The sequence below is a fragment of the Rhinolophus ferrumequinum genome, chromosome 15, assembly GCF_004115265.2.
Source record: "Rhinolophus ferrumequinum isolate MPI-CBG mRhiFer1 chromosome 15, mRhiFer1_v1.p, whole genome shotgun sequence".
Lineage (NCBI taxonomy): Eukaryota > Metazoa > Chordata > Mammalia > Chiroptera > Rhinolophidae > Rhinolophus > Rhinolophus ferrumequinum.
In genome coordinates, this window is record NC_046298.1 from 43956009 (window position 1) to 43978907 (window position 22899).

Genomic DNA, 22899 nt, shown 5'->3' on the forward strand with positions numbered 1-22899 from the left:
GCCCCTCCTCCCTCAGACCCAGAAGTCCAGGACCCCAGGACCCAGGAGTCCAAGTCCCCCAGCACCCTCCCCTCACAGGATCCAAGAGTCCCCGCCCCCAGCCCCCTTCCTTAGGGTCCCACCTCAACCATCTTATGCCTCCAGCATCCTGGACCGAGGAATCTAGGTGCAAAATCCCTTCCCCTCTCTGGGACCCACAAATTCAGGCCCCAATCTTCTTCTTCTGGAATGTAAGTCTTCACCCCTGCTTTCCCAGACCCTGGAGTCAGCAGCCCACAGCCCTGGCTCCAGGCCCACTCCAGAATTACCACACACACACACACACACTCTGGGCCTCGGCCCTCAGGAGCCCAGGTGTCCTGTGCAACACTCCACCTCACCACTTTATAAAAGAGCTGGGCCCAGCCTCTCTAGCAGGAGCGGTAGGAGCTGGGCAGCTGGCCTTGAGGGACCCTGCAAGGACCAGGCTCTGCCTAGTAAAGGATAGATGCTATTTTCCTCCTGAATGTTTGAGTACCCACAGGTGACGGAGTCCAGGGCCCCTCAATAAAAGAAGGGGTACAGATGTATTGCTTCCTCAGAGGGTTGGATGGATTAAGTGCCTAAGGGTGACATCCAGGTGTCTTGGACTTGTGGACACTGAGGGTAGCTTGTGCTAGAGGGTCAGGTGGTCTGAGTGCCTGAAAGGGACTCGGGAGGAGGAGCCTGTATTACTGGGTACCAGTGGAGAAAAGAGCCAGGGGCCTGGACTCCTGGGTCTGGCGTCCTGGGCTTCTGGGTCTAACGGAAGAGAGCACTAGTCACCTGGAGTGCTAGGTCTGAGCAAAGAGGGGGTTGGGGGCCTGGACTCCTGGGTCCTGGGGGAGAAGGGGTCTGGGGACTTGAATTTTTGGGTCTGAGAGAAAAGGGAGCTGGGAGCCTAGACTCCGGCCTTCGTGATAGAGACCTAGTTTGCAGGCCTGGCCTTCTAGAGCAATAGAAGCCAAAAGCTGGGTGCTAGCATCTTAGAGACCCAACTCCAGGAATAGCCTCCCACTTCTTAAGCCTCAAAGCGGGGAAGGGGCAGAGGGCAGCAGCCCCTGGAGCCCTGAAGTCCAGGTCCCCAAGTCCAAAGCTAATGTCTCAATGCCCGATTATGAGTCCCTCCCTGCCCCCCCTTTTTATTTGCAACCCCTCACTCTTGTCCCAGGAGGAAGGCAGAGGCTGGAAGCTGGGGAGGGGGAAGGCCCCCTCCCCCTTCCCTGGCAGGAGAAGGGGTCCCCAGGGAGGCCAAGAGTGGGGGCTGTGGGTCTCCTGGCAGGGACGGACGGGGACTGAATGTTAATCGCATCCTGAGTGAGTGAGTATGTGTGTGTGTGTGTGTGTGTGTGTGAACAGAGCGAGTGTGCGAGTCCCTCCCGCTCCGGCTCCTCCAAGCCGCGGCCGCCACCACCCTCCACCCGCAACCTCCCTCTGCCGCCGCCGGTGCCCAGCTGGGGGGGTGTCGGCCTGGGTGAGTCCGCCGGGCCCCCAGGGGTCTCTCGTGCGTCTGCCATCTGCCGGGTGAGGATCTGTGGGTCTGGGTGTCTGGGGTTGGGCTGGTGGAGGGGGGGGTGTGTCTGTAAGGGCTGCAGCGCGCGGCGAGGGAGGCAGGGAAGGTCTGTCTGTCTGTACAGACCCTGAGCCGCCTGCCTGGGTGTCGTGCGCCCCCCAGTTTCCTCCCCTAGACCCCAAACCTGAATGGATGGTGTGTACCTGGGCGTCTGGCGTCCCCGGCTGCCTGTGTCCTCCTGTCTGTCCGTGCAGCCCCTGACGGCAGTGGCAGCCTGGCCCCATCAGACCGTGTGTGAGTGTGTGTGTGTGTGTGTGTGTGTGTGTGTGTGTGTGTGTATGTGTGTCCCTTCTCAAGCTCCGGGGGTGTTGAGGGGAATCCCAGGGAAGTGAGGTTGTGCGTGTGTGCGTGTGTGTGTGTTTCTGCCTGTGTTTGAGAGTGGGGGCGCCCAGGGAGGGGGTCTGGAGGTGACCAGGCGAGGAAGGGGCAAGCAGTTCCCCAGACAGGCAGTCTTCCGCCCCTCACACAAACACACACACCAGCCATCGGCTTCAGAGGTGACCCAGACAGACAGACAGACACAGTCGCGGGGGGGGGGGGGGGGTCGCTGAGGGCACAAAGGGGGGGTGCGAATGAGCCAGGCAGAGGCGGGACCCAACACATGGACGGGGGGAGGAGCCGGGGCTGAAGTGGCAGAGGGGGGCACCCCGGGTGGGCGGAAGGGGGATCCCCACGGGGTCGGGGCGGTGAGAGGACACCCCGACAGCCTCCGCAATGTCCGGGGCCCAACTTCCAGCGCAACATGTGTAGCGGCGTCCTCGCCTAGTCGGGGTGGCCGCAACCTTGGGGGACAGACAGGGCAGGACAGACCGAAGAAGAGGGAGAGCCGGAGCCAGGGACAGGCAGGAGGTCTCCACCGCCGCCGCCAACGCCGCCCCAGGGCCTGGCCACCCCCAGCGGCTCCTGAGCCCTCCGCTAATCTTCGGGTCGTTGGACTCCGGGTTCCGGTCCTAGCCCCCAGCAATTACCCCCACAGGACAGGGTCATGAAAAGGTAAGGCCGGGGTAGGGGATGCAGAGGTGGGGGTGGGGTTGTGGACCCCCAGATTTTGGACAGGGAAAGTTGGCCACCGGCCTCAGGGAAGGAGGATTGAATGGGAGCAAGGGTCTTTGACCCCCACCCCCAGCTCCCTTGTCTCTTGGGACTCTCCTTCGCCCCTTCTCTTAGGCCGTTTTTCCTGGATTTTTACACCTCAGACCTCCTCACGCCCCCATTTCTCTGATACTTTGCTCCCTCTCCCTAGCTCCACATACCTGACACCCCATATATCTATGCCCCCATCTCTCCATCTCACCTTCCCTCTGCATCTCCTGCCCGCATCAGTCTCCCCCTGGCCGGCTGTCCCTCTCCCTCTCTCCTCTCATTCTCCCCTCCCTTCTCAGAGCTATGAGTCTGCTATTAATACCCCTGCCAAGGACCTTGAGGGCACCCAGGCCCCTGACACCCATTGTCCCAAGCTACCACCCCTTCCTCAGGATTCTGGAATACCCTTCCAGCCTCTTCCAAGCACCAGTATTAGGGTGGGGAGAGAATGATGTTGGAGGTAGAGGGGAACGGGATGCCACCGTCTGCAGCACCAGAGGAGGGGGGGCGGGCTGTTGATCAAAGTGGCCTCTCATCTCTTCTGTGATGGATTGGGGGAGAGTGATGGAGACAGGGACACCCCAGGAATCTCTGACACCCTCCTCTTCCTCAGCGGGGGGCGGGGGCGATAGGCTTTGCTATGGATGGGCCCAGAGTCGGGTGACTGGGAAGGCTAGAGCTGGAGGGGGGGATGCCTCGGATGTTGGGACTGATGGGGTTTGAGACAAAACGGGGTCCTTACAGGAGGAGAGGGCCATAGGCCTGGACTCCAGTTCCTGGGCATGGGAGGCTGGGCACCCGGATTCCTGAGTCTAGAGGCAGGAGGGGGCCAGGACTCCTGGGTTCTGGGGGAGGAGGGACCGAGAGCGAGGACTTCTGAGTCTATGGGAGAAGTTGGAGGGCAGGGCATCTGTGCCTGAGGGAGGAGGGGGTTGGGGCTCAGTCTGCTGAGTCTGACAGGGCAGGGGACAGGGATTCTTTGGCCCCATGGGGCCTGAGACTCAGGAGGAGGTAGAGATTGGGGGCCTGGACAATGTGGTTCTTGAGGGTGCAGGTTCTGGGCATTGGGCCTCCAGAGACCTCTGGAGCCTGGGGATACTGTGTCTCAGTTACCGGAGGGGTAGGGACTGCCCTCTGAGTTCCTCAGGGGGAAGACCCAACGATTCAGCCTCCTCAGACTGATGGGCATGGAGCTGCCCTCCTGGGCTTCAGCAGGGAGCAGGACCCTGGGGTGCCCAAGGGCAGAGGCCAGGCAGTGGTGGGTCTGAGAGAGCAAAGGAGGGGCTGAGGGTAAGCAGCCACCGGGAAGGGAGAACAAGTGTTAACCCCACGGGGGCCAGGCCACAGCTGTGGGTTATTTTGGGGCAGAGGGGGGCTATTCTGAGCGCTGATTGAGCCAGCTGCTTGGGGAAGGGCAGAGGAGAGGAGGGGCATGGGGAACCAGGATTTGGGAGGGATGAGCATGCTAGGAGCCCCCACCCGCATTCCTGGGGAGACAGTGGCCCAGGATCTCTGGGCAGGTGGATGGGGTGGGAGGAGAGGCCTCTGGGCAGAGGAGAGGGTGTGGGCCTTTCCCCCACTCTGGCGGTCAGTGGGGTAGACGGGCCTGTGCTGCCATGGCAACCAGATAGGAGCCTGATTGACAGCCAAGAGAGAACCCTTCCGTGTATGGACCCTCACCCCTTCAGGAAGCCCCTAGTATAGCCTGCAATCCCTCTCTGAGAACCAGGAGTCCAGGCCCCCATTGGTCTCCTCCCTCGGAGCCAGGAGCCAGGAGTCTGGGCTCCCAGCCTGATCACCCCAGGCAGCTAGCTAGTATTCAACAGGGGACACAGGAAGAGATGCTGTATTTCCTCTAATTTACTAAATTGCTCTGGGCTGGGAGCCAAGGACCCCCATCCCCCAGCTCTCCACAGCTGTGCCCCCCAACCCTACAGCCCAGCCTGGGCCATGACTCTCTCTCTCTAAGAATGGGGGTACAGGGACAGGAGTAAGGGAACAAAAATGGGCTGGGGGTTGTGGTGGAGGGAGGGGTAAGATCACAGGGGGCATTTTCTCTCCTTAGGATGCCCTACTAATTTCTTTTTTTCTCTCTTTCTCTCTCCCCGCACACCTGACCCCTTTTCCCTTTCTCATCTTTTTTCCCTCCTTTTTCTCCCTTTTATTTTTGATCCCTCCTGCCACTTGCCTTCCCGGCCTTCCTTTCATGTCTGTGCTGGGCACGTCCCTGGTGGGGGTCTTGATCTCTGCCTTGCCTCGCTATTTCTGTCTTTCTGTTTTCTGTCTGCTCTGCTGCCTCCTCCCTCAACCTCCAAATCCGCCTGCTTCTCCATCTCTTGTGTGTGCTTGTCTCTTGATGGCTGTGGGGTCTCTTTCTCCGTCTTCCTTGGTTTCTTTCCATCTTCCGCTTTCTGTCCAACTTTCTCATCACTCTTATCTCTCCTGCCTTCCTTCGTCTATCTCTGCATCTCTCCCTGCTTCCCTAATATTCCCTCCCTATTTGTCACTTCATCTTATCTCTCTCGGCTTCATCTCCCTGTCTCTGTCACTCTGAGCCCTTCTACCCCTCTCTGTTTTTCCTTCCATCTCTCTCTTTATTCCTGTCACTCTTTCCCTGACCATTTCTCTGTTGTTTGCATCTCCGTATCTCCCTGGGTCTCTCTTTCTGCTCCTATTCTGATCCCATCTCTGTGGGTCTGTTTTCCATTTGTCCTGTCTCATTGTCCTGCCCATCTGTACCTTGTCTATTTCCTCCACTTCTGTATCTTCCCTGTCCCCGTTACCCACCTGCACTCTCCGTCTCTCCCTCTGCATCTCCGTTTCTCTCCCTCTGCCTGTGTCTCTGTATCTGTCACCCTAACCTTTCCCTCTCCTATCTCTGAGTCTCTCCCACCCTGTATCTCACCTTCGTGTATCTCTTTCTATATCTTGTCTCCCTGTCTCTGTCTTCCCACCTGTGTGTCTCTCTCTCATTTGTGTCTCTGCTTCCGGTGTCTCCCCGTCTCTGTGTACCCCCTTCTTCCCGTGTCCCTTCCCGGGCCTGGGCGCTCAGAGGCCGCCCGGCGGGGCCCGCAGGCGATGCGTGGCGCCGGTGGCCCCGGCGGCCCTCGGGGCCCCGCTAAGATGCTGCTGCTGTTGGCCCTGGCCTGCGCCAGCCCGTTCCCGGAGGAAGCGCCGGGTCCGGGCGGGGCAGGCGGGCACGGCGCGGTACCCGGCGGGGCGCGGCCGCTCAACGTGGCGCTCGTGTTCTCGGGGCCCGCGTACACGACCGAGGCGGCCCGCTTGGGCCCGGCCGTGGCGGCAGCTGTGCGCAGCCCGGGCCTGGACGTGCGGCCGGTGGCGCTGGTGCTGAACGGCTCGGACCCGCGCAGCCTAGTGCTGCAGCTCTGTGACCTGCTGTCGGGGTTGCGCGTGCACGGTGTCGTCTTCGAGGACGATTCACGCGCGCCCGCCGTCGCGCCTATCCTCGACTTCCTGTCAGCACAGACCTCGCTGCCCATCGTGGCCGTGCACGGCGGCGCCGCGCTCGTGCTCACGCCCAAGGTGCGCGCGACCTGCAGTGGGGGCGGGGCCGATCCTCAGGGTCAGCATCTGGTATGGGTGGAGCCAGATGGTTGGGGTCAGGTCTAGGTAAGAGGAGGGGCGTGGTCTATAGGATGAGCAAGGGCCTGCCTCAGGACTCATCTAGAAGGAGGGTCTGAGAGAAGCCAGTCTTGGACGATCGAGACCTGGGGAGGGTTGAGGGTCTGCAAAAGAGGTGAGTCAGGGGATGGGGGAGACTCGCCAGTTGGGGGCGGGACTGGGAACGAAAAGGGACCAGCCTGAGATGGCAAGATCGGAGGGAGGGGTAGGATCTGGGATCGGCGAGGGCGGAGTCAGTTGGAAAGGAATGGAGTTCAGAAAGAAGTTAAGTCTAGTGAGGAGGTGGGAGCCAGGAAGCGGGGACAGGAACCAAGAAAGAGAGGTAGTAGGTACTGAGGAAGGCTCGGCCTGCTGAGCATGGGGTCTAGAGACCAACATAGGAGGAAAGAGCCAACGGTGAAAGGAGCAGTATGAAAAAGGGAGGAATCACTAGTGAGAGATGGGCCGTGGAAGTGTAGAACCACCAAGCAAGCAAGTGGGTTTTAGGGTGTGGTCAGTCGGGGAAGGGCGGGGCTACCGGTGAGGGGCGAGGCCAGGGAGGAAGCAGAGCCTACGCTAGTGCTACGGGAGCGGGGTCTAGAGAGGAAGCTGGTCCTGGGAGAGGGGTTGGGGCTGGGGCCTACCCAGCTTAAGGTGTGGAAAACTAGAATCCAGAAGGTGGGCCTGGAAGGATGAAGGCCCAGCCAATGAGAGGTCAAAGCCAGAAGCCTTCAGGGGAGGTTGGGGCAGACGCTGGCGCTGGCTGTGGCCTGGAGAGAAGCCTGCTTCCAGAGGGTACAGGAGTGGCCTGCTGGAATGGACTTCTGGTAACGAAGGGCAGATTTGGAACAAGCCTAGTGTGCAGACTGAGAAGGAAAAGGGGTCAGCTAATAGGAGGTGCAGAGAAGGGGCGTGGCCTACTCAGGGATGGAACCAGTGTGACAGTGGTGGGTTGCGCCTGAGGATAGGGCCACCTGAGTGGGTGGAGCCTAAATCCCCACCAGTTCCCTGCTGTGGAGACCAGTGGCTTTGTGACTAGATCACTGTTGCATGCTGGGACTTGTAGTTCTCTATTGTCCAGAGCATTCTGGGAAAGGCCTCTGTCCAACTTGCTTCTTTTCTTTGGCATGGAGTTGTCCAGGGAACTGTAGGCAGATCACCTTTGGGGTGAACTTATTACTTCCTCGCTGCCACCTCCATGGCATCAAGAGATGTGGTCCTTCACGACTCCATTGCTGCTCAGAAGTGTGGTCCACTCTGGGTACTGTCTGCTGAGCACTGTGGCCTGCTCTCTGCACACCCGTTCCCTTCTGGGAAATGTAGGCCCCTCAGTGTCTTTGGATGAAAGAAAGAGTGGTCCTCATAGCTCCATCTGTGCCCTCACTGAATGCTGGGAACTTGGTCCCTTCCGCACACCTCCACCTGCCAAGGGTGAGGTCCTCTTTCAGGGTTCTCATTGCATGCTGGGAGACCTCATCCCCTCAAGACAGCTGCTCTATCCCCTGTACATATAACCACAGGCACATGCCTAGGGAGTAAGTGCACTTGCTCTTCTCATTGTGTTACTGGAAGATTTAGTGAGGGCTGATTCTGTGCCAGGGGTATTTTACGTTCTGGAGACTGCAGTTGTAAAAGGAAATGTATTGCCTTCTAATGGGGAGACAGACAAAACAAATAATGAAATCTATCCTAGAGGAAAGCAACAGGATGTTGCAATGACTAACATGGGGCTTCAATAGATGATGGTGAGGGGAGGCCTCCCTGAGATGGTGACAGCTGAGCTGGACCTGGGGAATGGGGAGGGGTAGGCTCAGCATGGAGGAGCTGGGGGAATGTCTCCCTGGGAGAGGTAACAGCTAATTTGAACAGCCATAAGTGGCTAGTGGCTATCATATTGGAAAGCCCCTGAATCCAGAAGAATCTCGATGTTTTTGAGAAAGAGCAAAGAGGTGGGGGTGGCGGGAGATGAGGTCAGAGAGACGATGGGGGCCAGTTCATGCAGGGCCCTGTGGGCCATAGTGAAGACTTTGGCTTTGACTCTAAGATAGAATCATTGGAAGGTTTTCAAGCAAAAACGTATGCAATCCAATTAATATTTTGAAAAGATCACTCTGGCTGTTGTCTGGAGAATGGACTGGAAGATCCAAGAATGGAAGCAAAGATCTATTAGGAAGCTGTTGTCATTGTCTAGGCAAGAAAGTGATGACAATGGGGGTTGTGACAGGGGCAGTAGTAAGTAGTTACTACTGGGGTTATGTATTGAACAGAGAGCCAAGAAGAGTTGGAGATGGCCTGAATGTGGGTGAAAGGGAAGGGATGACTTAGCTTTGAGATCTGAATATCTGGGTGAATACAGAAGACAGGGAACAGATTTTGGGGGGGGAGGCGGATGGGGGCGTGGAAGGTCAAGAATTCTGTTTTTGACATGCTAATTTTGAGATGCCTCTTGGAAATCCAGAGGCGGATATTGAGGAGAAAGGTCCAGAGCTCGGGAGAGAGGTGGTAACTGAGGATAGGAGCCATCAACACCTCCAGTGCTATCCAATAGAACTTTCTGCAGTGAAGATTGTTTAGATCTACTCTAACATCCAGTATGATAGCCTTTAGCCATGTGTGGATGTTGGGCACTAGATGTGTGGTTTGTGCAACAGGGAGCTAAATTTTATTTAATTTTATTGAATTAAAATTTGAATATCCATAGGTGGCTAGTGGCTACCATATTGGATAGCACAGGAGACAGTATTTAAACCCATGAATCTGGATGAGATCACCAGGGAGAGAGGACAGAGAAGAAATGAGAAGACTAGGGCACTCCTATGTTTAGAATTCAGACTGAGGAAGAGAGTCCAGAAAAGGAACAGAGAAGGAGGGAACAGGAAGGTAGGAGGAAAACCAGAGAAGGTCAAGTCCATTAAGCAAAGCTGCTTCCAGTTGGGAGAGACAGCACTTTCAGTACCCTCGTTGCATGCTGGGAAATGTAGTCCCTCTCAGTAGATGCTGGGAACTGTAGTTCCCTCACTGGATGCTGGATGTATTCATTATGGTAATGTTACTGCTCTAACAGATAAACCCCCATGTCTCAGTGGCTCACTCCAATAGACGGTTGTTCTTCACTCACATAAAATCCAAACAGATGTACCTGATTGGAGGTGGCATGCCTCCAAGTGGTGGCTCGCAGACTCAGGCTCCTCCCTCTTGTGGCTCTGTAATCCCCCAGGACTTCAGAGTTCTCTTCTGGGGCCTCTCTATCCACCCACAGACCGGAAGAAAGTAAGGTACATGGTGGAGAGTTTTTATGGATGAGCCTAGAACTCAGTCACAGTTGCTAAACCTAACCGAGGTCTAGCTCTGTGCCCCGGCAGGATAAGGAGGTGGGTTTTGTGGACAGCTAGTCAGTCTGCCCTCTTGAGAGCTGTGACCCACTGGTGGTGGCTGGGAGCCATGGTCTCTTTATCAGCTTCTGGGAGATAAAGCTCCCCTCTTGACCACTGGGAGCCGTGACCCCCTTGTTGGTTGCTGAAGTTCCCTATTGACTCCTGGGAGCTGTGATCTCTGCATCAGGAGACCTGACATCCTCCTCCTTTCCCGCAGGAGAAGGGCTCCACCTTCCTGCAGCTAGGCTCGTCCACAGAGCAGCAGCTTCAGGTCATCTTTGAGGTGCTGGAGGAGTATGACTGGACATCCTTTGTAGCTGTGACCACACGTGCCCCTGGCCACCGGGCCTTCCTGTCCTACATCGAGGTGCTGACTGATGGCAGTCTGGTGGGCTGGGAGCACCGTGGGGCACTGACGCTGGACCCTGGGGCGGGTGAGGCCGTGCTGAGTGCCCAGCTTCGCAGTGTCAGCGCACAGATCCGCCTGCTCTTCTGTGCCCGCGAGGAGGCCGAGCCTGTGTTCCGGGCAGCTGAGGAGGCTGGCCTCACAGGGCCTGGCTACGTCTGGTTCATGGTGGGGCCCCAGCTGGCTGGAGGTGGGGGCTCAGGCACCCCTGGGGAGCCCCTTCTTCTGCCAGGAGGAGCTCCACTGCCTGCTGGGCTGTTTGCAGTGCGCTCGGCTGGCTGGAGGGATGACCTGGCCCGGCGTGTGGCAGCTGGTGTGGCTGTAGTAGCCAGAGGTGCCCAGGCCCTGCTGCGTGACTATGGCTTCCTACCTGAGCTCGGCCATGATTGTCGTGCCCAGAACCGCACCCATCGAGGGGAGAGTCTACATAGGTGAGTGAGGCCGGGGTGGGAGGGGTGTGGAAAGACTCCAGAGCGTAACTATCTAGGGTACTCACTGCCTGAGTGGCCTCAAATGGGTCATGTCTCCTCTCAGAGATTCAGTTTCCTGTTCTGTAAAATGGGTGTAATTTGGTTTCCTTTCTGGGCTTAAATCATGTAATTTGGAAAAAACACCTGAGACATCGTGAGTATATTACTATATTTCATGATTTTACAATGTACATTTTTTCATAGTTTAATGTCTTTGGAATCAAGATGTGTCTCACAATTGATGGCTTTTCATGGTTTAATGGGGTGTGCTTTTTTTCTTTCTTTATGGTACATGGACATAGTGATACATCTTCTAATTGACAGCATCTTATATTCGATGAAATACCCCAATTAAAGTATAAACTGAACGTCAATAACAAAAAGACCCAAAAATCCAATGTCCCAAACAAGGTAGAAGTTTGCTCCTCTCTCACTTAACAATCCAGAGATGTGCCGTCCAGGATATCAGGAGACCACATTGCTCCATGTGACCATTCAGGGACCTAGGACCCTTCCAACTTGTTGCTCTGCCGTCTCCTTTCCACACAAAGCTGGGTCATGGGCAAGCCTGAATTCCAGCTCTTGAGAAGCAGGAGGGAGTGGGGGAATGGAAAGCAAGCAATTTCATTTTGGGTGAGTGAGGCAGAAGGGACGAGTCTGACATCCCATTGGTAAGAACGTAGTCACGTGGCCAGGACTGGCTTATTGGTTGTTTACAGCCACATCCATGCAGATTGGTTAGACGTGGATTTCAATTGACTAGTGCCCATACTGTACTGATTGTTAGATATTTTGAATGTCGCCCCTGCACAAGGCCTGGGCTAGCTGCAAGGCAGATTGGGGAATATTGACTAGCTGGGTAGCTGTGCCCCCAGCATACGTGCTATTATTTTAGAAGAGGAGAACAGAGTTTGGTAGAAAACAGCATATCCACCATAGGAAGCTTTGTGAGTGGGAAATTGATGAGTTGGGTGACAAACAGTGAAAGGAGAGGCCTGTATCCTGAAATGAGCTCGGAAAGAGGCAATGGGTGGGGAAGAAATGAGAAGTGGTGAGTTGGGAATCAGGCTCCAGGGACAAGACGGTGAGAAAAACATCCCTTGTTCATAAATACTTACTGAATGCCCGCTAGGAACTAGGGCTCATGCTGGGCTCTGGGAACACAGGTGAAAAAGACCATGGACTTCTCTTCAAAGAACGCAGGGTCCTGTAGGGGCGGCTTACACGGATGGGATAATGACAACACAGCATGACGCTTGCAATAATGGAGGTTAAATGGGCATCATGGGGGCACTGGGAAGAGTAATGTCGAAGCCAGGACATTTTTGGTTGCAAGGAGCAGAGTCTCATTCAAGTTTCCTCAGGGAAAAGGGGCTTTATTGGTAAGATGAAAATGCACAGAAACCCAGATGTCAGGAATTGAGGCCAAGACTACCCCCCCGTCCCCGGCTTGTCACTCCCAGAGGCTGTCCAGTTCCTCTTTTACTACCACTTACCCAGGATTCTGTTCCCTCCTAATACTCCTAATTTCAGCCCATCCTGTCCACTACCCATCCCTCCAAATGAGAAGAATTTAATTGGCCCCAATCAGTCCTCCAAATTAAGCCACACAAGTCATGGGTCAGACTATGGAGTCAGGGAAGTTTCTGGGAAGAGGAGATATCTAAGCTGAGACCTGAAGGATGAATTGCTCATTCATTCATTCATTCATTCATTCATTCATTCATTCATTATAAAGCCCTTTATTGAGAGTCTACTATGTACCAATCACTGCTCTAGGCACAAAGGCATATAGTGCTGAACAAGGTCCCTGCTTTCATAGAGTTTACAATCTCATAGGGGACAAACAAGAAAGAAGAAAATTCTAGCATGTACTAGTAATGTCTGAGAGGAAAATAGATGGAATGTGATAAGAAATACCTTTGATGCTAGGTTAGGTGACATTATCAGGAAAGGTCTCTGAGTAGGTGAAATTTGGAGGTAAAATAAATAAACAGAAGTAGCGAACTATGGTAGATCTGAGTGAAGAGAAGGGAGAGGGAACGGCAGGTGCAAAGGCCCTGGGGGCTGGAATTACCTGCTTGGGATCCTGAAAGAAAGCCAATGTGGCTGGAGCTTAATGGGCAAGGAAGAGAGGGTAAGACTAGGGATGGGAAAACACATGGGGCCCAGCTCATGTAGACCAGATTAAGGGGTTTGGATTTGATTCTAAGAGTGGTTGGGAATTCACCAGAAAGAGTATTCCAGGCAGGGGAACAGCATTGTACAAAGGCCCAGAGGAAAGAAAAATGTGGGCAGGTTGGTGGGACACGATAGCTCAGAGTGGATAAAGGCCGGATAATTAAAGGTTGGGGATAATGAGGCTGGGATGGTAGATGAGGCCAAACCACAAGGGCCTTGAACACCAGGTGGACAGGCTTGAACATTATTCTGGGGCACAGAGGAGCCACGGGAGGGTTATGAGCAGGGGAGCGGTGGAGTCAGTTTGGAGTGTAGAAAGGCCTCTCTGGGGTGGAATAGGGAACTGACCGAATGAGAAAGAGATTGGAGGCTAGATGTCTGGCAGGAGGCTGGGGCAGGGGTCCAGGAGGGCTATGGGGATGGGTAGGAGGGGATGGGGCAGAGAGATCCCAGGGGCAGGAAGGATGGGACTTGGGGCCTGATGGCCTGGGCAGGGGAGTGAGGGGGGGAAGCTGAGGATGTAGCCCAGGGACTGGGGCAATGTGACAGGCCTTCGGAATACAGGGTGCCATTGCATAATGAAGAGATCTGGGGGTCCCTCGGGGGCTTCTTCCTAGAGCAAGGGACATTTGAGCTGAATCTTGAAGACATAAGAATTGGTCAGGATGAGAAGGGACAGAATAAATGTTTTCCAGGCTGAGAGAACAGCACTTGCTAAGGCCTAGAGATAGGAAACCACTTGTTATGTTTGGGGCACCTTGCGTTCAGTTGGTGGGGCACAAATTGGGTTTGGAGTGGAAAAAGTTTGAGAGTGGGAAGAGATCAGAGAGGGGGCTGCAGAGGCAGATGGGGCTAGAATAGTCAGGGTCTCTAGCAGGTCAAACCAAGGCCAAGGGTCTGGGACGTTGTGTGGGAGCACTGGGTAGTGAGGGGAGAGTGCCTCGCAGAAAAGAGGCATATTTGGGTTTTCACAATCTTGGAGGAGAGATTCCAGCTGGGGGCTGGGACTGGTCAGTAGACAGAGGACTTTCTCTGCCTTCAGCTGCCAAGGTCCAGTCCACGTCCCCATATGTCACTTCCCTTCCTCCTGGGCAGGTACTTCATGAATATTACCTGGGACAACCGAGATTACTCCTTCAATGAGGATGGTTTCCTGGTGAACCCCTCTCTGGTAGTCATCTCCCTCACCAGAGACAGGACTTGGGAGGTGGTAAGTCCCAACCTCGACCTCAGGCATGGGAGAGGGCCTGGACTCCTGAATCCAAAGGAATAGGGTGTGAGGACCCAGACTCTTGGGTCCTGGCAGAGACGGGGGCTGGACTCTGGCGGCTGAGGGAGGAAGGGGCTAGGAGCCCAGACTTCTGGGTCCTGGGGGAAAGAACTGGGAGGCCAGACCTAAGTGGAGGAGGGAGATGGAGCCCAGACTCCTGGATCTGAGGGAGAAGGAGCTGGGAGCTTGGAATCCCATGAAAGCCAGGGCATCCTAGAAGTGCCCCCAGGAAGCCTGAATCCCCATTTCTTGGCCAAGGTGGGCAGCTGGGAGCAGCAGACTCTCCGCCTCAAGTACCCACTGTGGTCCCGCTACGGCCGCTTCCTGCAGCCAGTGGACGACACGCAGCATCTCACGGTGGCCACCCTGGAGGAGAGGCCCTTTGTCATTGTGGAGCCCGCTGACCCCATCAGCGGCACTTGCATTCGAGACTCCGTCCCCTGCCGGAGCCAGCTCAACCGCACCCACAGGTGACAACCTGGGATCCAGGAGTTCCAGCTTCAAAATCCTTCTCCCTTGAAGCCCATTAGTTCTGGCCCCGGCCCCCTCTTCCCTTGGGACCCAGGATCCACAAAGCCCTCCAACTTGGTGACCTTGGACAGTTACGTAATTCCTTTGAGCCTCAGTTTCCCCAGAAAGCGCTAACCTCAGTTTTAGCTGCTGCTTGTCCCTCCCGCCATGAAGCGGGGGTCCCCAACGTCCCCAAGCCTGCTCACTCCCCGCAGCCCTCCACCGGACGCCCCCCGCCCAGAAAAGCGGTGCTGCAAGGGCTTCTGCATCGACATTCTGAAGCGGCTGGCGCATACCATCGGCTTCAGCTATGACCTCTACCTAGTCACCAACGGCAAGCACGGGAAAAAGATCGACGGCGTCTGGAATGGAATGATCGGGGAGGTGAGGCTAGCAGGGACGGTGTGGGGGTGGTGCCAGAACAGGTGGGGGGCGGGAAGCCTGAGTCCGAGGGGACGGGGCCGCGAGGGGGAGAACTCTGGCTGGAGGGACGTGGCTAAACAGACGGAACGCCTGGATTTGAAGGGGCGTAGCCACGAGAAGGATCCCCGCCCTTGGCGGAGCGGCGGGGCCTAGAGGAGGACACTTTGGGTCGGAGGCGGTGGGGCTAGGAGCGTGCAACTCCTAGAAGTGGGTGGGGCCGAGAGGGTGGAGCCCAAAACCTTCTGAGGGCTTGCTGAGCAAGGATGCGGCCTGAGCCGCCTCTTCCCGCTCCTGGTTGCTAGGCTCTCACCTCCATCTTTCCTGCTCCACTCCGCGTCCTACTCCGACTTTCCTAGCCTCTTTCTCACCCTGTCACTGATCCCCTCCCGGGCTGGTCTTGCCCGCCTCCTGCCTCTATCCGCCTAAGCTAGGCGGGTTCCCTCACCCCCTTCACTCCCTCACCCCAGGTATTCTACCAGCGCGCAGACATGGCCATCGGCTCCCTCACCATCAACGAGGAGCGGTCCGAGATTGTGGACTTCTCTGTCCCCTTCGTGGAGACGGGCATCAGCGTGATGGTGGCGCGCAGCAACGGCACTGTGTCCCCCTCAGCCTTCCTTGGTGAGTTTGGGGCCCAGGGACGGGCGGTCAGGCTGGGACTGCTATGTGCCCCAGTCTCATCTGGTATTGCCTGTACTAGTGATGTGACTCTGGTAAAGTAGCCTTACATCTGAGCCTCTGTTTCCTAATCCGTAACATGAAAGAAGTAATTTCTCCTCCCAGAAGCATTTTGCCCAGGAAGTTAAGGAGCTTCAGGAGCCTTCTTTTGCACAGCCTCTTCAGGGCCCTGTACCGGATTTTGTGTTCATAATTTTGTATTCTTTATTTCTTAAAGAGAACCATTCAAATTGTATAAGTTTCAGGCCCCACAAAACCTGTTAACCTCGTATACAAATATGAAGTGAGGAAAAGAAATTAGCATGGCACTGGCACATGGTAAGTGCTCAATTCAGCCATCAGACAGTATTTATTGAGCATCTACTATGTACCAGGCTCTGAGCTGCACACAAAGCCTTACCCTCTAAAAGCCCTTGGCCTGTGGGGGAGACAGAAAATAAACTCTTAAAGGGATACAGGGACAAGATTACTTAAGATGGTGACAAATACTGGGAGAAATTAAGCCAGAGGAAGAGAAGAAAGGAAATAAGATTGGTGCTACTGTGGGTGGGCAGGCAGGCCCCTTTAAGGAGGTGACCCAGCCCATTGTCGACCTGGATGGAAAAGTGTTCTAGGCAGAAGGAACAACAAGGACAAAGGCGCCAAGGCAGGAATGTGAATGGAGTATTTGTGAAATAGCCTGTAAGGTTGGAGGAGGGGTGGGAAGTGAGGGCTGAGAGGGGACAGGGCAGATTGCCCAGGGCCTTGGTAGGAAGACTGGGTTTTACTCTTACAGAAATGGCAAGGGTTTTAACCACAGGTGGTGGTAGGAAGATGGCAATGAGGGTGAGACAAGGAGACAGGCTTGGGGTGTGCTTAGGAAGCTGGCACCTGGATTGGTTTGTGGCTTTGAGGTGGATTGGAACAGGATAGAGATCTCACTTACTGAGCTTGGAGAAGACAGAGAAGTGTACATCCAGCCAAGGGCAGCAGTTCTTGTCAGTTCCCGCTTGCTCTCTGAAGTCTGAGCAAAGCTCCTGGGAGGTGGAAGGGCTGGGAGAAGGGACAGCCTTCCTTTGTGTTTTGTTTTTGGTATATTTCCTCAACTATGTCTTTTGTGGCCTCCTCTTTTCACCAAGGTCTGTGCAGGGCACCTTGAGATGCACCACGTGGGGCCCCTGCCTTCAGCAGGGGAGTGACAAGGTCATAAAAGTATGCCCCACTACATTACCCAGCGGAGGCGACAAGCATGTCCCCAGATGCTGCAGTGACAGTCCAGGGTGGTGATCCTGCTGGCCACTTGCACTTGGCCCAGGGAGGTCAAATCAGCCAGTACTAATCTCAAGGAAATGGTGATTTGGGCTTATTGTCAGTGAACTCCCAGGAGCAGTATGAGGCAGGGACTCATGAACATGACTTTGTCTGATGAACAGGTCAGGGTGGCACCTCTGGCAAGGGAGCTGTAGAGACGGAGGCAGAGAGGATGTGGCTTGTTCAGGGAACTGTGAGTTTGGGCGGTTAAAGCAATGGGTTTTTAAGAGAGTGATCTGGCCAGAGAGGAAGGTGGAAGCAAGGCTGAGGGGTGGGAACTTTGTCCTGGGGTACTGGGGAGCCATTGAGGGCTGCAAGCTGAGGAGAGGCCAGGTCATCTCTGGGTGTAGAAAGAGACGCTAGGGCCATGGTGAGGGGGGATGGGCTGGTGGCGGAGAGACTGGAGAGATGATCTAGGACAGAAAACAAGGCCTGAGCCAGGGGCAGGACCAGGAGATAGAGGCTAGGGACTGACAGGTTGTGGTTGGTGAGGGAGAGGAAGAGAGAGGATAAGGACAGGAAATGGGAGGTGGGGGTGGGTTTGCATTGTAACTGGATGGATGGTGGGATTCCCAGGATGGGGAATGGGGGATTTGGTGCTGGGCTCAGTGTGGGACATGAATGGCCCGGGAGGATGGCCAAGGGGAGGTGGAGAAGTCGGTCTGGAGCTCGGGAAACATATTTAGGTGGTTGAAACCACAGAAATGGTTGAGATGGCTGTCTTTGAGAGAGACTGGCTCCTAGTGGTCTAGGTGGACAATGAGGCTGTTACAAGATGGGAAAGGGGGTAGAGTAAGATAGGGTCGGATCTGGGCTGCACCTTGTTCACATATCTGTGGTCCCCCAATCCTTTGTTTGGCTGAGCCATGACCACGTGACCCTTGTCCCCAGAGCCCTACAGCCCTGCCGTGTGGGTGATGATGTTCGTCATGTGCCTCACCGTGGTTGCCGTCACTGTTTTCATCTTCGAGTACCTCAGTCCCGTTGGCTACAATCGCAGCCTGGCCACGGGCAAGCGTGAGTCCTCTTCCTCCATCACCCTACCTCAAAACCCCCGGACCACAGATAGAACAACATTTCCCAGCAGGCCTTGGGGTAGAGCCTGGTGGCAAAGGCCTTGGGGGCCACTGGGAATTGTAGTTCTTTCTGCTCCCTCATTGAGCAGAAGGGATTTGGGGTCCATTTCCCCCCTCCTGGCCCCCTGCAGGCCCTGGCGGCTCAACCTTCACCATTGGGAAATCCATCTGGCTGCTCTGGGCCCTGGTGTTCAATAACTCTGTGCCCGTGGAGAACCCCCGGGGGACCACCAGCAAAATCATGGTGCTGGTGTGGGCCTTCTTCGCTGTCATCTTCCTCGCCAGCTACACAGCCAACCTGGCCGCCTTCATGATCCAGGAGGAGTACGTGGATACCGTGTCTGGGCTCAGTGACCGAAAGGTGTGTGTGTTTGGGGAGAGCAGTGCTGGCTGGGGTTGGAGGTCACAGAGCTTGGCATGTGGGAGGGCCTAAGGGGATTCTGGTGGTCTCTTCCCAGAAAGAGTTCCACAGTGGGAGAATGGAATGTTCTGAGTTTACAAGGAACTATTTAAATATTCCCAGGGGAAGAGAGTATCCCCAAATGTTGAAGGGACAGTAGTACCAAATGCGATGTTCTAGACAACCATTTCTCTCAAACTATGAAGAAGGACTAATTTTTGAAATTTCTAATTTTTGTGAAATGCAGTAGAAATGAATTACTGGAAAAGCAAAATTTAAACCAAAGACATGCAAAATTCCAACCCAAATTTTAATATGTGAGGTTCAACAGACATAAAATTGTTCTGTCAAAATTGCCCTTAATGTTGACCCTCTCGATTTCTGTATTTGCCTCATCGCGGGTCACACTTTGTTCAGGGACTGGTGGTCAGCAGAGAATGCTTTGAGACTAAAGTGGTTCACCGGGTGTTATGACCTATTAGAAGTTTGAGAAATCAATTCAATGGGTGGCCACAAGCAATTTTTTTAAATGGAATGGAATAGAATAGAAAATATGTTTGACTGCATCTGCATAATAAGGATGAGTATGGTTTTATGAAACATTTGTTTTAGTCATATACACACTTGACACTGAACCAGCAGACACCCGTCTGGCTATATCTGTTGTTAAAATAGTGAACTATTTCTGAACAGATTGGAAAATAACTGCTCCCAGCCCCACCCCCCAATGCCAGCCCCTGCCCGGGGACCTCTCATGACCCAGCAAGTTAAGGGTTAATGCCTGGCACATCAAGGGCCTCTGGGAAACTTTCTTGAACTATGTAGCCAGTGTCTTTTCTGATTGGACCACGATCACGCCATGCAGGGTGTTAAATATTTCAATATCACTCCTGATTATGTGTACTTATGTGCCAATGTATAGATATCTGTGGGTGGGGAGTAGTGTTTCCCACTGTGGGTCACGGTGAGCAAGTTTGAGAAACACTTCTGCACTGGGGTGTCCACCAGTTGGGGAGTGTCCCCCAAAATGGAGCATCTGGTCGAGGACATCCTTTACCCAGATGCCCCCAAGGGGGTACCCGAGTAACTCCCCATTCTGTCCCAGTTCCAGCGGCCCCAGGAGCAGTACCCGCCCCTGAAGTTTGGGACAGTGCCCAACGGGTCCACGGAGAAGAACATCCGCAGCAACTACCCCGACATGCACAGCTACATGGTGCGCTACAACCAGCCCCGCGTGGAGGAAGCGCTCACTCAGCTCAAGGCAGGGTCAGCGCAGACTCCGGGCCGGGGATGGAGGGCCGCTGGGAGCCCTGAGGATGCTGGGAAATGATGAGGGGTCAGGGGTCATTTATCAGCCTCAGAGGTCAGCCCGGGGTGGGTCAGCTTGGAGGACAAACGTCATGGAGGGTGGGAGTGAATGCCTTCTAGAAGTGGGGTCCTTGTGATGTTTTCAGGAATCCAGTAGTTATGGATTCTGGGGCCAGACTTCTAGGGTTCAAATCCTGGCTTTGTCCCTTCTTGTCTGTGTAACCTTGGAGAGTCACTCAATCTCTCTGAGCCTCAGTGTCCTCCTCTTTAAAACGGGGATAACAAGAAGACTCACCTCATAAGGTTGTTACAAGAATTATCATAGTTATTAGTTAATATTATTATTATATAATCCATGCAAAACACTTAGAGCAGTGCCTGGCACACTGTAGGTGTTTGCTGCAATTATTATTATTCTTATCATTATCATTAGAACTGAACTCACTGGAATCAATATTTGGATTATGTTTGGTTTTTTATTTTTTTAACATCTGTTTCCCAAACGTAGGGATTAAGTTCTGGCCCCAAAGTGCAGTCCAAGGTTACAACAAAGCTGAGTGCAGTAACTCTCCCCCGTCCCTCCTTTATTTAGTCACTCAGCATGCATTTACTTTCCTACTTCCTATTTATACCAGGCAGTGGACAATTAGACCATAATTCCTGCCCTTAGGGAACTTAGGGTCCAGAGATGGGAAATGAACTATAAATATGCAAGCAGAAAAGTTAGCAAGATCATTTCAGAAAGTGATGGTGAGCTAGAGCATGACTGAGCTGGGATGTAGTCACCAGCGTGTTCAGGGAGGGCCTCTCGGAGGAGGTGACTTGAGCAGAGTGCTGAAGGAGGTGGGGGAGCTAGTCAGGTGGACTTATGGAGGCAGAGCTTGCAGGCGGAAGGAACAACATGTGCAAAGGGCCTGAGCCAGGAGTGGTCTTCGCTTATTGGAGGAACAGCAAGAAAGCCAGTGTGGCGGAAGGGTAGAGAACTGAAGTTAGAGGGTAGATGAGAGGAGGACATGGGGTGTGACCCCTGAGGCCGAGGTCAGGGCTGGGTTTTATTTGAAGGGCAGTGTGAAGCCATGGAGAGAGGGGACTTTAAGTAGGGGAGGGGTACGATTTGATTTCTGTTTGTAAATGCCCCTCTGGCTGCCATGTGGAGAGACGGATGGAGGGCAATATCAGTGGGACCAGTGCCGAGGCTATCATGTCCTACTTTCCCCAAGACCTTCCCTCTGCTCACCTCTCAAGTAGCCACTCCTAACCCGATCCTGTTAACCCCTTTGCCTTGATTAGAATTGTTGGGCTGCAAGAAAAGAACACGATCAATCTGGTTTATATAAAATAGACCGGTTAGCATAAGAATATAGCAGAGTGTCTCAGAACCAGTTGCAGAAAGTAAAGCTAGGCTTTGAATGAAATTTAAAATATTTTTGATTAGTACCAACTCTGTGCTAGGCACAATTCTGCACTGGATAACAGTAGTCAACAAAATAGGTAAGTTTTTTGGATCTGTTAGGTGTGCTTAAACAGACTGAGGTTTCTTTATGTCTTACACAAAGAAGTCCACGACTGGTGTGGTAGCTCAAAGACACCACCAACAATCCAAATTCTCTCTATATATTTATTCTACTAAAATGAGCATAGACCTTCATGCTCTTTTTGGTTGTCTCATGGTTACAAAATCGCTGCTGCCCCTCTATGAAGCACCTCTTGGTTCCAGGCAAGAGGAGAAGGAAAAGTGAAAGAGTGGAGGATTTTCCTCCTGGCAAGGCTTTTCCTTTTTATTGGGAAAAGTATACCTTTCATAGGGACTTCCAGCTACTTCTCAGAATGTGTCAAATGGTCACTCCTAGCAGCAACGGAGGCTGGGAAATTGAGTATGTTAGCCTTCCAGCCTCTGTTATGGAAAATGGCAAAGGTAAAGGTTGTATACAGTGATTGTGGTAGCCAAGCCATCTACCGGAGTCCCGCCCTCGTGGAGTTTGTATTTGGCCACCTAGCAGCTTCTCTTGCACTTTGTCCTTCTCTAGTGCTCTATCTCCTCTCTTCCCCCCACCCCTCTTTTTTCCGCCTCCCCCGGCCTCTAGTTCAAGCCGTTGTTTCTCAGTCTAGTTGTGTAGGACACAGCTCCCAGGCCCATGCTGGTATTACGAGCCTTGCGCTCCCCCGTGGCTGAGGCAGTCGGTTGCCGCTCACGTCAGCTCTTGCTCACGATGGCTGCCGGCCACATGGTAGCCCACGGCAGCACACGGCAGCCCACGCCAACCTCCAGCTGCTCACGGCAGCCCAGCTCCAGGGAGAGCCGTTGTTCACAATCTTAGCTGTAGAGAGTGCAGCTCACTGGCCCATGTGGGAATCGAACCTGCGGCCTTCGGCTTAAGAACACGGTGCTCCAACCGCCTGAGCCAGCAGGCTGGCCAATCTCCTTTCTGTTTCTGGGGGTCACATGGTCTCATCTCCCATCTCTGTGTGTGTCCTCTCTGTTTTCCCTGCAAGCCTTTCCTGTCTGATACTGAGAACTTCAGCACTTATCAGTAACCTCTTCTTTCTGTCGCTTCCTGTGACTGCTGTTCTCTCTGCCTCACCTCACCCCCTTTAGGGAATTGCCTTTCTCTTTGAGCTCCCTCCTTGAAGCACCATTAACATGAAGTGGTTTGGCAACAGGCTTTTCTTCTTTAAGTGAGACTTTGGCCAGGCCCACCACTAAGATTTGCAAGGCCGGCCCACGAGTACACAGGGAGGCTCACATACCATATGTCTAATTATTTAAACTTTGTAAAATCAAGCCAGCAAACCATTCAATTTGTGATGTCCTCCTGCCTTGACAAATATACCCTAACAGACAGAAAGGCTACTAAGTTCAAGTTTAGAATTCTCAGCGTTCCATGAGAGAACTTGACTCCTTGTCTTCACACCCGAATCCATTTTCTTGGTTTTTCCAGCTTCTCGAGGCTGCCTGCCTCCCTTGCCTCATGGCTCTGACTCACCGGAACTCTGCTGACATTACCCCACCTCTCTTCTCTGACCCTCCCCCTCCCCTTATAAGGATGCTGTGATTATGTTGGGCCCACCCAGATAATCCAGGATCGTCTCCCCATCCCGTGGTCCTTAATTTAATCACATCTGCAAAATCTTTTTTGCCATGTAAGATAACATTCACAGGTCCCAGGTTTTAGGGTGTGGATATCTTTGAGGGCATTATCCTGTCTACCACAGGTTCC

General features: G+C 53.9%; 1 protein-coding gene across 1 annotated transcript in view; it reads left to right on the top strand.

Moving 5' to 3' along the window:
- Positions 1-1487: 1487 nt before the first annotated feature.
- The window catches only part of GRIN2D (glutamate ionotropic receptor NMDA type subunit 2D), a 37518-nt gene continuing 16106 nt past the window's right edge, over positions 1488-22899 (top strand). The window contains exons 1-11 of the mRNA XM_033127110.1: positions 1488-1542; positions 2328-2584; positions 5727-6217; positions 9887-10506; positions 13822-13936; positions 14255-14466; positions 14722-14890; positions 15397-15550; positions 17789-17914; positions 18105-18334; positions 19479-19639. Of these exons, the coding sequence (XP_032983001.1) occupies positions 5753-6217; positions 9887-10506; positions 13822-13936; positions 14255-14466; positions 14722-14890; positions 15397-15550; positions 17789-17914; positions 18105-18334; positions 19479-19639 (2252 nt within the window). The 5' untranslated portion in view covers positions 1488-1542; positions 2328-2584; positions 5727-5752. The remainder of the gene's footprint in view (positions 1543-2327; positions 2585-5726; positions 6218-9886; positions 10507-13821; positions 13937-14254; positions 14467-14721; positions 14891-15396; positions 15551-17788; positions 17915-18104; positions 18335-19478; positions 19640-22899) is intronic.